General features: G+C 31.7%; 1 protein-coding gene across 2 annotated transcripts in view; it reads left to right on the forward strand.

Annotated features, from left to right (window-relative positions):
- The window catches only part of LOC127727119 (spindle and centriole-associated protein 1-like), a 40,337-nt gene that overhangs the window by 14,704 nt on the left and 11,773 nt on the right, over positions 1–13,860 (forward strand). For both annotated transcript variants that reach the window (XR_007993782.1, XM_052234551.1), the window contains exons 10-16: positions 2,867–3,027; positions 3,714–3,863; positions 5,720–5,812; positions 9,584–9,676; positions 10,733–10,829; positions 11,884–12,018; positions 12,508–13,163. Coding sequence is in view for 1 of the 2 variants with exons in the window: in XM_052234551.1 (XP_052090511.1) it covers positions 2,867–3,027; positions 3,714–3,863; positions 5,720–5,812; positions 9,584–9,676; positions 10,733–10,829; positions 11,884–12,018; positions 12,508–13,163 (1,385 nt within the window). In the remaining variant the exon portion in view is untranslated. The remainder of the gene's footprint in view (positions 1–2,866; positions 3,028–3,713; positions 3,864–5,719; positions 5,813–9,583; positions 9,677–10,732; positions 10,830–11,883; positions 12,019–12,507; positions 13,164–13,860) is intronic.

The following is a 13,860-nucleotide window of genomic DNA, read 5'->3' on the forward strand; positions in this document are numbered from 1 at the left end:
TAGGAACATGACAATAGGTAGTCACGACTATACCACCTTAAAGTAGGGGTTACATTATTGTTTATCTACCATATATAAAATATTCTAATATCATCAGTTTCTATCTTATTTTTTGATAACTGTATTTAAAATTGGAATCAATTATTATTGTTGAAGATGTTTTTTATTTAACAGCAAACTGCATTTTAATATTAACAAAATATTTAATATGGAGCATAAAAGAGGATGCTCTAAGATAAACTGTAAAATGGGTTATTCCCTCAAACTATAATGTTTATATAATATATCATGCTGTGATGTAAACCTTTGATAATAATGTTTTGCATCTACACAGATTTCTAAACAGTATTATTGGACAGACTGCAGAGAGACTTGTATCAATATTTACTTTTAAATTGTGTGATCATATTTTACTTGTGTAAATTGATTATTAAACAACATAAGACAAGCAAAAAATAATTAATTAAACTCCAAACAACTGCCACAATTTCCTATACTAATGAATATAATTATGCCTAAAATTCTTACTAACTTTGATTTATGTTGTTTTTTTTTATAATTATACTCATGAATCTAAAAAGAAAAAAAAAATAGTTTGAATCTTATAGAAAAAATTTCAGTATATATATATATTTATATTTTTAGGATTTGTTTTATATTGATAGTATGTACTGATAAAGACCTTGAACTAAAATCCATTCATTTTACTCCGTTATATTGTCAAAACTCTTTCAAGGTGTACAACTACTAAAATATAGTACATTCAGTTTCAAGCCAAAAATGGTTGATTTTTTTTTATATATCCCATTTAATTTGACAGTTGTTGGAAAATAACCCTGCATTTCATTGCAGAAAGTTTTTTTTTGGTCGTTAACATGTACCTTGGGTGTTTCAAAACAATAAAACTTTCTAGTTGGTGTTGCTATAAAATATTTTTGAAATTTAAGGGAACACTGCTACTAAAGCTGGTAAACAGGAAAAAAAGGGGAAGAGGAATTTGACTGGATAAAACTTCACTCATGTAGAGTATTTCTTTATTTAAAACATAGATAAAATCAGCACATTTAAAAAAAAAGGCAAATTAAACAAAGACTTATGGGGAAAAACAAGTTTATGTTAAATTTTCACTATAGTAATGGGCAGGATAAAACTTTACTAATGCCAAATATTTCTTTATTTAAAACAAAGATAAATTCTACATAATTAAAAAAAAAGTCAATTAAACAGATTGTTTAGTTAGGGGCATTACTCAAACAATTAATTTTCAAAATTACCTATACAATTTATGTTGAAAACGATGCTATATCATATATTACTCCTATTTCATGTATAAAAAAAAAACTTATTTTAAATTCTTTTTTATATGTGTCCGTTCATACAGGTTTTAATAGCTTTAACAAATTTTCACAGACGTCTGGTTATTTTTCCCATGAAATATAAAACTAATCCTCCTGAAACACTAATTGCCTTTCTGAGCCAGCTTCTGGGTCGAAGATTGTCCTCTTGGGACTATCAAAATATCATTTTCCTTTAAAATCTTAATGGTAGACAAATATAAATAGATGGAACCTTGTGATTTAATTAAGACTTGAAGTTATTTATAATGTGAAATCTAAAACAATAACATATGTTCCATAAATAATTATAAGTACTAATTTCAAAGATGTATAAAATAATTCATAAAAGTATTTTAGATATTTTAGAGTAACCTTTTTCTCACATTTGATAAATACTTATTTTTATTTAATGAAATTATATAGAAATTCTTAAAAACTACATTTAGTTCATGCTTCTATTGACATTTAAAATAACTATTGAGTTATTAAATAATTTTTAAAAACAAAAAAAATATAAGTAACTAAAAACAATAACTTGTTTAGTATCGCCCCCTGACTGTTGTTTGTGTCTTGATGACATTTATGTAGCATATTATATAGTATAATATCTAAATTATATAATCTAATTATAAAATATAAGAATTTTTTTATTATTAAAAAAGAATGGTTATTCAATATAATAAGAAAATATTTTAATGACTTACTTTTTGTGGAAACTTGACATTTTTTTCCAAGCATTTCTCAGTACTGATGAAGAATTTCTAATCTATTTTATAGTTTTGTAAAATTTCATGCAAAATGTATTTGAATAGACCAGATGTTTACACAGGTGTTAATGGAGCTTCCTCTATAATGCTCTACTTTCCTTATTATAGAAGTTCTATAGATTTGATAGACATCTTAATGGATCATGATAATTATTGTCACATAAACTGCTGAGAAGAGCCTACTTATAAAGCTCCGAGCATCCTCCAAGCATGCTCTGAGCTTCCTCGTAAGAATAAATCTATGATCCCTTAAGTTACAAAATGATGTGCATGTGTATCACATACTTGTCAAAACATTACATAAATTGTGCATGGTGCATGAATCTTGTATCTGTTCTAAAAATATCAATGATGTCATTGTTTAAAGTAATATTTAAATTGGAGTTATCTTCCTTTTGATATAATTGTAGTTGAAACTACAATTAAAATCTCCAATTCTTCACAGTAATGCCTTTCAATGCTTAATACATTACAATGTTTAATTTTTAGTTTCCACTTCCAGTGCTTAATACATTACAATGTTTAATTTTTAGTTTCCACTTCCAATGCTTAATACATTGCAATGTTTAATTTTTAGTTTCCACTTCCAATGCTTAATACATTGCAATGTTTAACTTTTAGTTTCCACTTCAAAATGAATGCAATCTTTTCCCTTCAGTGCTCACAGGCACTTTGATTCTATTAATACAGTTTCTCTCATGTGTATTTTACAATGAAAGATCAAAATAAATTTAATTCACTAAAATACATTTAAATCTTAAGATTTTGAGACACCAAAGAAACAGTTGAATGGTTCAATTTTGAAAGCACCAAATTCTGCAATGAATGACACAAACAAAATAAAGAAGTCAAAGAAAAGAGTGGCACCTAGTCCACAGCAACACAACACTACTTCTAATATGAATCTAACAGATCTTAGGAAGGTAAGCAATTACAAACATTATTTATAGTTATTTAAATACATTGAATTTTTGTTTAGCCTGCAGACTTTCATCGCAGGCAAAACAAAAATGCAAAAATGGCAAGACATAGGTCTTGATTTGTTGTGGGGATGGCTTCAACAATTATAAAGTTTTCTGCTTAAGTCAGTTTGATAGGACCTACTTTTGATAGATCAATGATATTTTCTATAAAGTTGCATTACTATCATGACATTAGAGTTTGATGACTATTTTGAGGCCCTGCCCCCTAGGTCATGGTCCAGTGACTTTCAATTAATTAGCAATGTTGCTGTCCATCAGATTGTCTTTTTCTGAATTTTCTATCGACAGACGAGACATATCTCTGTGTCAACAGTTTATTTATCAAAAAGGATTGATTCTTATTGAAGATGATCTCCTTTGCATAGGAATACAGTAGTCCATCTCTTAAACAATCCTGAGCAAGGACCACAGGCCTTGTAAGGACAGAAACCTTGAGTAAAAACTTATTTCTGTGTAAAATCACCTCTTAAAATAAAAATTAATTTTCTGCAGAAAGGTTATAATTTCATTCTTGAATACAACTGACAGATCGGTTTCAAGATTGATTTCAACCACAAAATGTATCTTGAAATTGATGATTGTGTCCTATAATTGATTGTAACGTTTGCAAGTTTAATTCATTATAGGTATTGGAAGGTTTGGAAGATGAAATAGCAGAATATGAAAGAAGTACTGGTAGAAGAGCCCCAGCAGAGAGACACAGACAGGAAAATTTCTCTGGTTATACATTGTCTATTGTTGACTCTGTTACAAAATTATGTAGATATCTCAAAGAGGTATGGAATATGTTGAGTTAATCATATGCATCAGTATATATTAATGTCAAATAATATGTAAGAATTTAAAACTTTGTTTTTTAAGACCATCAGCCCTATAAATTTATATATTTATTTAATGAACTGTACTATATTAAGTACTTTTTTACATCTTGAATTTCCAAATAATTAGTATTTATCATTCAATATTTAAAAAATACTGTTATTTTATAGGCCAGGGACTTAGAAATCGTTTCTTCATTTCTAATATCCTAACAACAACTTCTATTTTGAATAATCACTATATAATTCCTAATTTGTGGAACAGCTTCTTGTATTATATTCTACATATCATGTCTTATTTAAGTTACTGTAAATTCAGAAATTATTGCGAGGTTTTTATTAATGCGAATAATGCGACTGAGTGAGTATCGCAATAATAAGAACTCGCATTCTGATATCTGATTGATATATCTGAATGCAGTTTATCCTGAAATCACAATAATTAATCTCGCATTTTTTACCATTCTTCAAAAATCGCAATAATAAATGCACGCAATAATTTCTGAATTTACAGTAAAAGATCTCATATCTGTTATAATTCCTGCAGTGAATATTGCAGGAGTAAACTAGGTGTTACTTGACAGTATTAATGGTGATAATGGTAGCATCAGTACCAAGGATCCGGAAATTTTTTCACACAATTTCGGTCATTTTGTGATGACTTAAAAGTTGGTGCCCTTTATTCAAATTGTCGATAGCAAACTAGATACATAGCATCAACGAACTTGTATTGACTGTTTCATTGCATTTACTTCATGAATTTTCTTACCATTTTTCTAAAAACATTCAACAGTTTAGGGAAGGCAACTGTTTAAAATTGACATTATTTTAATGACTCAAAATGATTAATTTTTCAGACATCGCCAACGTTTCTTTTGATTTTGAAGATGAAATTAAAACCGGAAGTTTGGCAACAATACTAAACAACGAGTTATTCCGGATTCAATTCAGGGATTCGTTTTGTCTATCAAATTGACAGGAAATCACCGGCTTTTTAATTTTATTACCTTTAAAAGTATTTGAATATAACAGGTAATAGTTGCACTTGTTTAATTTAGCATGAAATCATTTTGCATTTTACGATTAAATGTCTAATCTGCTGGAGACAATTTCACGCATGCGTATTGCATAGTAAATAAAGCACATGTGTTACTCGTGAAAAAATACTTTTTTCTACGTAAATTAATTTTAGTTTTAATTTTTAAATCAGAATTGATGATAGTCTTTGCTGAAAAGTAATTAAATAACGAATACAGTTGTCATGGAATTTTAATATCTTTATGATATTAGTTCTGAGCTTGTGATCAATGTCAGGTGTGAATTAAAAACACAGGTCAAAAGTGATTAGCGATCATTTGCCAATATTTCCCGGAGGCATTAATATAGTTATTAGGAGGGCCCTCAGGATTATCAAACTATACTGAAGTGGCAGTTTTATTACAGGAAAGGGATTTTAAAACAAAAACAAGTGCAAAATGGCAATTAAGAAACACGATCTCAATGAAATGACCGAAATTATTTCTGTAAAAAAAATTAAATTTGTCATAAATCCCAAGTTTTCCTTTAGGACAAATAGCTTTCAGTTTAGGTCATGACTGGCAAATATGACCTTCCAGACCCTTGATCAGTACCTTATGCCAAGATTTCTGTTTAAGCTGATTTTTGTGTTATAGATTTGATTTTTTAGTAGAGAGTTTCATTAATGCATCTCAATTATTGTGCTGAATACTATGCCTTGCTGATGCATAATAATTAGATATTAAAATGTTTGAATGAAATCTTTCTTTAGCTAACATTTCTGTTTTCTTTTTCAGAATGAATTACGGCTGAAAGCTGAGACAACAGTAAGAGAACAGCTAACAGAAGATGTAACACAATTAGCACAGCTTATTGATGCTCTTACCTCTGTAAGTTTGTTACACAGTTAGCACAGCTTATTGGTACTCTTACCTCTGTAAGTTTGTTACACAGTTAGCACAGCTTATTGGTACTCTTACCTCTGTAAGTTTGTTACACAGTTAGCACAGCTTATTGGTACTCTTACCTCTGTAAGTTTGTTACACAGTTAGCACAGCTTATTGGTACTCTTACCTCTGTAAGTTTGTTACACAGTTAGCACAGCTTATTGGTACTCTTACCTCTGTAAGTTTGTTACACAGTTAGCACAGCTTATTGATGCTCTTACCTCTGTAAGTTTGTTACACAGTTAGCACAGCTTATTGGTACTCTTACCTCTGTAAGTTTGTTACACAGTTAGCACAGCTTATTGGTACTCTTACCTCTGTAAGTTTGTTACACAGTTAGCACAGCTTATTGGTACTCTTACCTCTGTAAGTTTGTTACACAGTTAGCACAGCTTATTGGTACTCTTACCTCTGTAAGTTTGTTACACAGTTAGCACAGCTTATTGGTACTCTTACCTCTGTAAGTTTGTTACACAGTTAGCACAGCTTATTGGTACTCTTACCTCTGTAAGTTTGTTACACAGTTAGCACAGCTTATTGATGCTCTTACCTCTGTAAGTTTGTTACACAGTTAGCACAGCTTATTGGTACTCTTACCTCTGTAAGTTTGTTACACAGTTAGCACAGCTTATTGGTACTCTTACCTCTGTAAGTTTGTTAGACAGTTACATAGCTTATTGGTACTCTTACCTCTGTAAGTTTGTTACACAGTTAGCACAGCTTATTGGTGCTCTTACCTCTGTCAGTTTGTTATACAGTTAGCACAGCTTATTGGTACTCTTACCTCTGTAAGTTTGTTACACAGTTAGCACAGCTTATTGGTACTCTTACCTCTGTTAGTTTATTATACAGTTAGCACAGCTTATTGATGCTCTAACCTTTGTAAGTTTGTTACACAGTCAGCACAGCTTATTGATGCTCTTACCTCTGTCAGTTTGTCACACAGTTAGCACAGCTTATTGAGGCTCTTACCTCTGTTAGTTTATTATACAGTTAGCACAGCTTATTGATGCTCTAACCTCTGTAAGTTTGTTGCACAGTTAGCACAGCTTATTGATGCTCTTACCTCTGTCAGTTTGTTATACAGTTAGCACAGCTTATTGATGCTCTTACCTCTGTTAGTTTATTATACAGTTAGCACAACTTATTGATGCTCTAACCTCTGTAAGTTTGTCACACAGTTAGCACAGCTTATTGATGCTCTAACCTCTGTAAGTTTGTCACACAGTTAGCACAGCTTATTGATGCTCTAACCTCTGTTAGTTTGTTGCACAGTTAGCACAGCTTATTGATGCTCTAACCTCTGTAAGTTTGTTATACAGTTAGCACAACTTATTGATGCTCTTACCTTCGTAAGTTTGTTATACAGTTAGCACAGTTTATTGATGCTCTTACCTCTGTAAGTTTGTTGCCCAATCTCTTGTATTTTTATGATTCCATTTTTGGTATTTATTGATCAAAAACCAAAAAAATTAACAGGTTTACCAGACCTTTTTCAATTTTAATAGATTTGATATGAATGTATATTAAATTCATAAATAAGAAAGCTAAATTTTGAAATTATTATCCTGGAACTTCTTATTGAATCAGTATCCAGTATATTTATTATTTGATTAACAATGAAAACTTTCCAATTTTACCTAATTTATAAGCACAAAGTCATCTTGTTTATCAGCTTTAGGCAAACTCTTAAGTAAACGTAATTTGCACTGCATAGGTATGTTAAATAAATATACATTGAACAGTTGTAAGCTGATCAAAGTTTTATAAGTCCCCTACCGATGAAGTCGAAGGGGACTTTAGTTTTGCACTCTGTCTGTCTGTCTGTATGTCTGTCTGTCAGTCCGTCAAATCAGTTTTCCACTCATTTTTTCTTCGTACTTGAAGATATTGATTTGATATTTGGTATATAGTTTTATCATGAAAAGTTACAGATCAAGTTCGAATTTTGTTCCGGTCTGATGATTTTGTGCAAAGTTATGGTCCTTGAACTTAGAAAATTCACTTAAATAATCAGTTTTCCACATCATTCACTCCAAGGCTCATATCTTAATCAAAGTGTTGATTAAAAAATTGTGGAATGCCATTTTAGTGTATACTAGTGGTATCAGTAATATGCAGACATGAACAATACAGAATGATCTAGGAAAGGATATCACAGTTTACTTCAATACATAGTATTATATGAACATGTACTCCTAAAGTTTCTCAAACATTGACTTTTAACATCAATTTTCAAACCAGTTAACCAGTTAATTGGTCGAATTATAATCAGAGTAAACGGTTAGGTAAAAATTTTAAATTTGACAACAATAGATTTTATCTGTCATTTTTGTTTTGTGAGGTTACATAACTTATAACAATGCACATAATGACTTGTCACTATTAAAGTAAAGAAATATAAAATCAAAGTCTTCTAATACAAGCAGAGCTAGTTATTTTTGTCTCGCCTTGACAGAGTCAAAAAGCGAGACATAGGTATGCTGTTTCCAGCGGCAGCGGCGTCAACAATGTATTAGTTTGTGATTAGGTCTAGTTCATGGAGAACCACTAGTGGTAGGTCAATGATATTTGGTATGCAGTTGTATTAGCATTGGCACATCTCATTTCCATGGAGATTATTTGGCCCCGCCTCCTCAGTCAAGGTCTATTGACTTTGAAACTTTTCATAGTTTACATGTATTAGTTTGTGATTAGATCAATTTATGGGGAACCACTAGTGGTAGGTCAATGATATTTGGTATGCAGTTGTATAAGCATTGGCATATCTCATTTCCATGGAGATTATTTGGCTCCGACCCCTTAGTCATGGTCTATAGACTTTGAAAATTTTGCTACGTTTACATGTATTAGTTAGGTCAGTTCAAGGGGAACCATTAGTGGTAGGCCAATGTTAATTGATGTTCAGTTGTATAAGCATTAGCACATCTCATTTCCATGGCGAATATTTGGCCCCGCCCAGTCAGTCATGGTCTATTTACTTTGAAACTTTTGCTTAGTTTACATGTATTAGTTTGTGATTAGATCAGTTTAAGATGAACTGCTAATGTTAAGTCAATGATATTTGGTATGCAAATTTATTGGCGTTTGCAAGTATCGTTTCCATGGAGATTATATAGCCCCACCCCTGATTATGGTTCATTGACTTTGAAACTTTTACATAATTTGCAAGTTAATGTTTGTGTTTAGGTTTGTTTAAAGGGAACGACTTATAATAAGTCAATGGTATTTGGTATGCAGTTGTATTAGCATTGGCACATCTCATTTCATGGAGATTGTTTAGCCATGTACCTTCAGTCATGGTTCATCGACTTTGAATATTTGCATAACTTACATGTTAAAGTATTGCTATTTTAATTTCAACATTTGCATTATCAAAATTACAAAAAGGCGAGACATATCTCTGTTTCAACAGTTTATTTAAAGAAAGAGTTAACTCTGTCTGACATTGTATACTTTTAAATTTTCACATGATAGTTATACATTACATGATAGTTATACATTTTCAATTAAGATGACATACAGTCAAACCTGTTAACAGTTCACACTCTTCTTATCATGCTCTAGTTATACTTATACATTTTGAAACCTCATTTTAAAGATCACTTCTTTGATTAGGTATTTTTTTTTTCTTATTTAAGGGTGACCTAATATGCAAGTTTATTATTGAATATTTATCATTTTAATAAATGTATATTGTTTTCATTACTGAAGGATATTATTCTTACACAAGAAGAGTATGCAAAATTGAATAGTAATTTTACCAGATACAGGGAAGAAACTCACAGTGAAATCCTTTATCTTAAGGTAAGTTGTAATACACAGTGAAATCCTTTATCTTAAGGCAAGTTGTAATACACAGTGAAATCCTTTATCTTAAGGTAAGTTGTAATACACAGTGAAATCCTTTATCTTTAGGTAAGTTGTAATACACAGTGGAATCCTTTATCTTAAGGTAAGTTATAATGCGCAGTGAAATCCTTTATCTTAAGGTAAGTTATAATACACAGTGAAATCCTTTATCTTAAGGTAAGTTGTAATACACAGTGAAATCCTTTATCTTAAGGCAAGTTGTAATACACTGTGAAATCCTTTATCTTAAGGAAAGTTGTAATACACAGTGAAATCCTTTATCTTAAGGTAAGTTGTAATGTGCAGTGAAATCCTTTATCTTAAGGTAAGTTGTAATATGCAGTGAACTCCTTTATCTTAAGGTAAGTTGTAATATGCAGTGAATTCCTTTATCTTAAGGTTAGTTGTAATACGCAGTGAAATCCTTTATCTTAAGGTAAGTTGTAATACGCAGTGAAAACCTTTATCTTAAGGTAAGTTGTAATATACCATACATTTAGCAATACTTTTAATATGTTTTGCTAATCTCATTTATTAATATGATAAAACATATAAAAAATATAAAATAAAAATCTCTGAAGGAATAAATTTATCTTTTCTTCATTTGATTTATTTATCAACATCATTTTATTAAAGGCTAGTTTTTCTGGGTATGTAAGGTACACAGCAAACAAAATTATTTATAATTTTAGACCTATATAATGCTGAATTAAATAGCATAAAATGAGAAAAAGAAGGCCTGCAACACTTGATTTAAAGTATTAAACACTTGTTCTTATTTTTCTATCAAAACGTTATGAAATAATAGAGATAATTTTTAAATTATTTTGAAAAAAGAAACAAAAAAAATCTGTTTTGGTTTAATTGCCTTGTGTCTTGAGTCTTTTACATTTGTTTTATATTTAAAAAAATCAGCTATATAACACTTTTAAAAGTCTATATATGTTTCATGTATTTACAGACTGATACACAAAATCTGAGTCAGTTTATGTTTTGTATTTTTATTCACAGACAGCTGTACAAAATTTGAGTCGTCCTTCTTCACAGACTGTGCCTCTGATGGAAGATATAACTCCTCCAAGACATAAATCTCCACCGCAGATCACAGGTTAGTGAAACAAGCATTGAAGATATAACTCCTCCAAGACATAAATCTCCACCGCAGATCACAGGTTAGTGGAACAAGCATTGAAAATAAATTCCTCCAAGACATAAATCTCCACCGCAGATCACAGGTTAGTGAAACAAGCATTGAAGATATAACCCCTCCAAGACATAAATCTCAACCACAGATACAGGTTAGTGAAACAAGCATTGAAGATATAACTCCTCCAAGACATAAATCTCAACCACAGATTACAGGTTAGTGAAACAAGCATTGAAGATATAACTCCACCAAGACATAAATCTCAACCACAGATCACAGGTTAGTGAAACAAGCATTGAAGATATAACTCCTCCAAGACATAAATCTCAACCACAGATCATGGGTTAGTGAAACAAGCATTGGAGATATAACTCCACCAAGACATAAATCTCAACCACAGATCACAGGTTAGTGAAACAAGCATTGAAGATATGATCATTTTGTGCAGAAACAAAATAATAGTTTTGAAAATTTTGAAAATTAATTTGAAAAATGTACAGCTGTTTAAAAATGATACAATAACAAGATATTTAATATTCAAGATGAAATAGTTACTAAACTGCATGAAAGTTCATTCATATGACAACACATGAATCAATTATATCATTACAATGTTTAACAGGTTAGGGAATTATAGCAGCAGAATTAGATAACATTTATAATAAGGGTTTACAAGAGTTCAAAAAATGTATGCAGCCTGCAGAATTAGATTATCAGTTTCTCTAAACTAGCAGAGTTGCAGCATGTGGACTAAACATTCCATTTTCAATAATTTTCCTACTATTTTGACAGAAGCTGTTTTTAGAAAATTTATTGATTATATATACAAAATGTATAATTGAAAAAGGAATGACATTTGTTCACATACTGTAGACACCATTTACAAAAAGAATTACAAAATATTTTCCAGTGAAAATGTATTGATGATAATGATGGATTGGTGTTTTACATCCAGTGGCAAATATTACATGCATATCAGGATGAGGACATGTTAATAATAAAAGATTAATTTCAGACGAACTACCTTGGCTTGAAAAGGATGTAAATGGAATACCAGATCATTTACAAGCAGATTCTGCAGCAGTTCTATTATCACCCCCTGTGAGAAAATCAAGAATTCAAAGGGAACAAGAAATATTAGAACAAATGGGTAAGATATTTCCTTACTGAAATCCTGCAAAACTTTGTATGTTATCATTAAGACGTAGATTTTGAAAACAATATGTACATTATTATGGTGTGCTTCAATAGCAGATCCAGTGCACAGAAATCACAGCCTTATTTCTGGGAATTTGAATGGCATGCTTTTATATATCTGCAACTATGGAAGACATTTGAATAAAATAAACATGTTAGTGGATTGATACACTTTATATGCTCTTCATATTATAATTTATATTCTCTGAATCTCATATTCCTAACATCCTCAAATATTTACCTTATTTGATATTCTTGAAAATCCCTAGCTTATCTTTATACTAGTACATTTACAAAACATGTCTTGTGAATGAATATCCTCAAATCAAGACAGAAATGTAAATGTCATAATGCTTTATTGCTTTATAAGTTCAACTTAACCTGAAATCTTTGTACATGCACAAATCTGATACAATGTTTTTATTAATTTGATGTTGTCTAGGAAGACAGTCATCATTAGTAGATATAACAACTGCTGTACAGAATGACTCACAACCAGATAGTGGTTTACCTACACCATATTTCAACCATCCTAATGTACCATCTTCACATTATCAATCATTACAACAACATCCCGGTTCAATTTCATCGCAATCTGGTTACCAACAGTCTGTATTAAGTACAGGGCATGTACCAGGCAATATACATACTGGTTATCAGCAGGGTGGACAAATACCAGCCACATCACTCCATCAAGTGTCACAAGTGTCAGTTCAGAATGGCATGTACATTCCTCAAAGCAGACCACAAGGTCAAACTCAAGGTCCAACAAGAATGGCTGCACCAAGCAGAACGTATTCAGTTAGTACTGTTCATCCATCAGGTGCGAATGCTCATGTACGAGTTCCTCGACCAAGTCCACTTGTTCAAAGTAATGTGGGTGTTTCATTACCAGGTACTAGACAAGTAGCGCCACCTGTACAAGGACAGTTATCTAGCCAACAGTCAGTACAACAGCAAAGTCACAAAAACCAGTTAGCAAATCAAATATCAGAACTGAACAAACAACATGAGGAAGCACAGAAACGACTTCAGAATCTGATGCAACAACAATCTAATCAGATGGCAGGGAATACTAATGATAACTATCCTATACAGGTCAGTTAGATCAGGGGCTAGAGATCAGGGGGCAGGGAATACTAATGATAACTATCATATACAGGTCAGTTAGATCAGGGGCTAGAGATCAGGGGGCAGGGAATACTAACGATAACTATCGTATACAGGTCAGTTAGATATGGGGCTAGAGATCAGGGGGCAGGGAATACTAATGATAACTATCCTATACAGGTCAGTTAGGTCAGGGGCTAGAGATCAGGGGGCAGGGAATACTAACAATAACTATCCTATACAGGTCAATTAGATCAGGGGCTAGAGATCAGGGGGCTGGGAATACTAATGATAACTATCCTATACAGGTCAGTTAGGTCAGGGGCTAGAGATCAGGGGGCAGGGAATACTAATGATAACTATCCTATACAGGTCAGTCCGGGGTCAAGGAATACTAACGATAACTATCATATACAGGTCAGTTAGATCAGGGGCTAGAGATCAGGTGGCAGGGAATACTAATGATAACTATCCTATACAGGTCAGTTAGATCAGGGGCTAGAGATCAGGGGGCAGGGAATACTAATGATAACTATCATATACAAGTCAGTTAGATCAGGGCTAGAGATCAGGGGGCCGGGAATACTAATGATAACTATCATATACAAGTCAGTTAGATCAGGGCTAGAGATCAGGGGGCAGGGAATACTAATGATAACTATCATATACAGGTCAGTTAGATATG

This window comes from Mytilus californianus, unplaced genomic scaffold, assembly GCF_021869535.1.
Source record: "Mytilus californianus isolate M0D057914Y unplaced genomic scaffold, xbMytCali1.0.p SCAF_19, whole genome shotgun sequence".
Classification (NCBI taxonomy): Eukaryota; Metazoa; Mollusca; class Bivalvia; order Mytilida; family Mytilidae; genus Mytilus; species Mytilus californianus.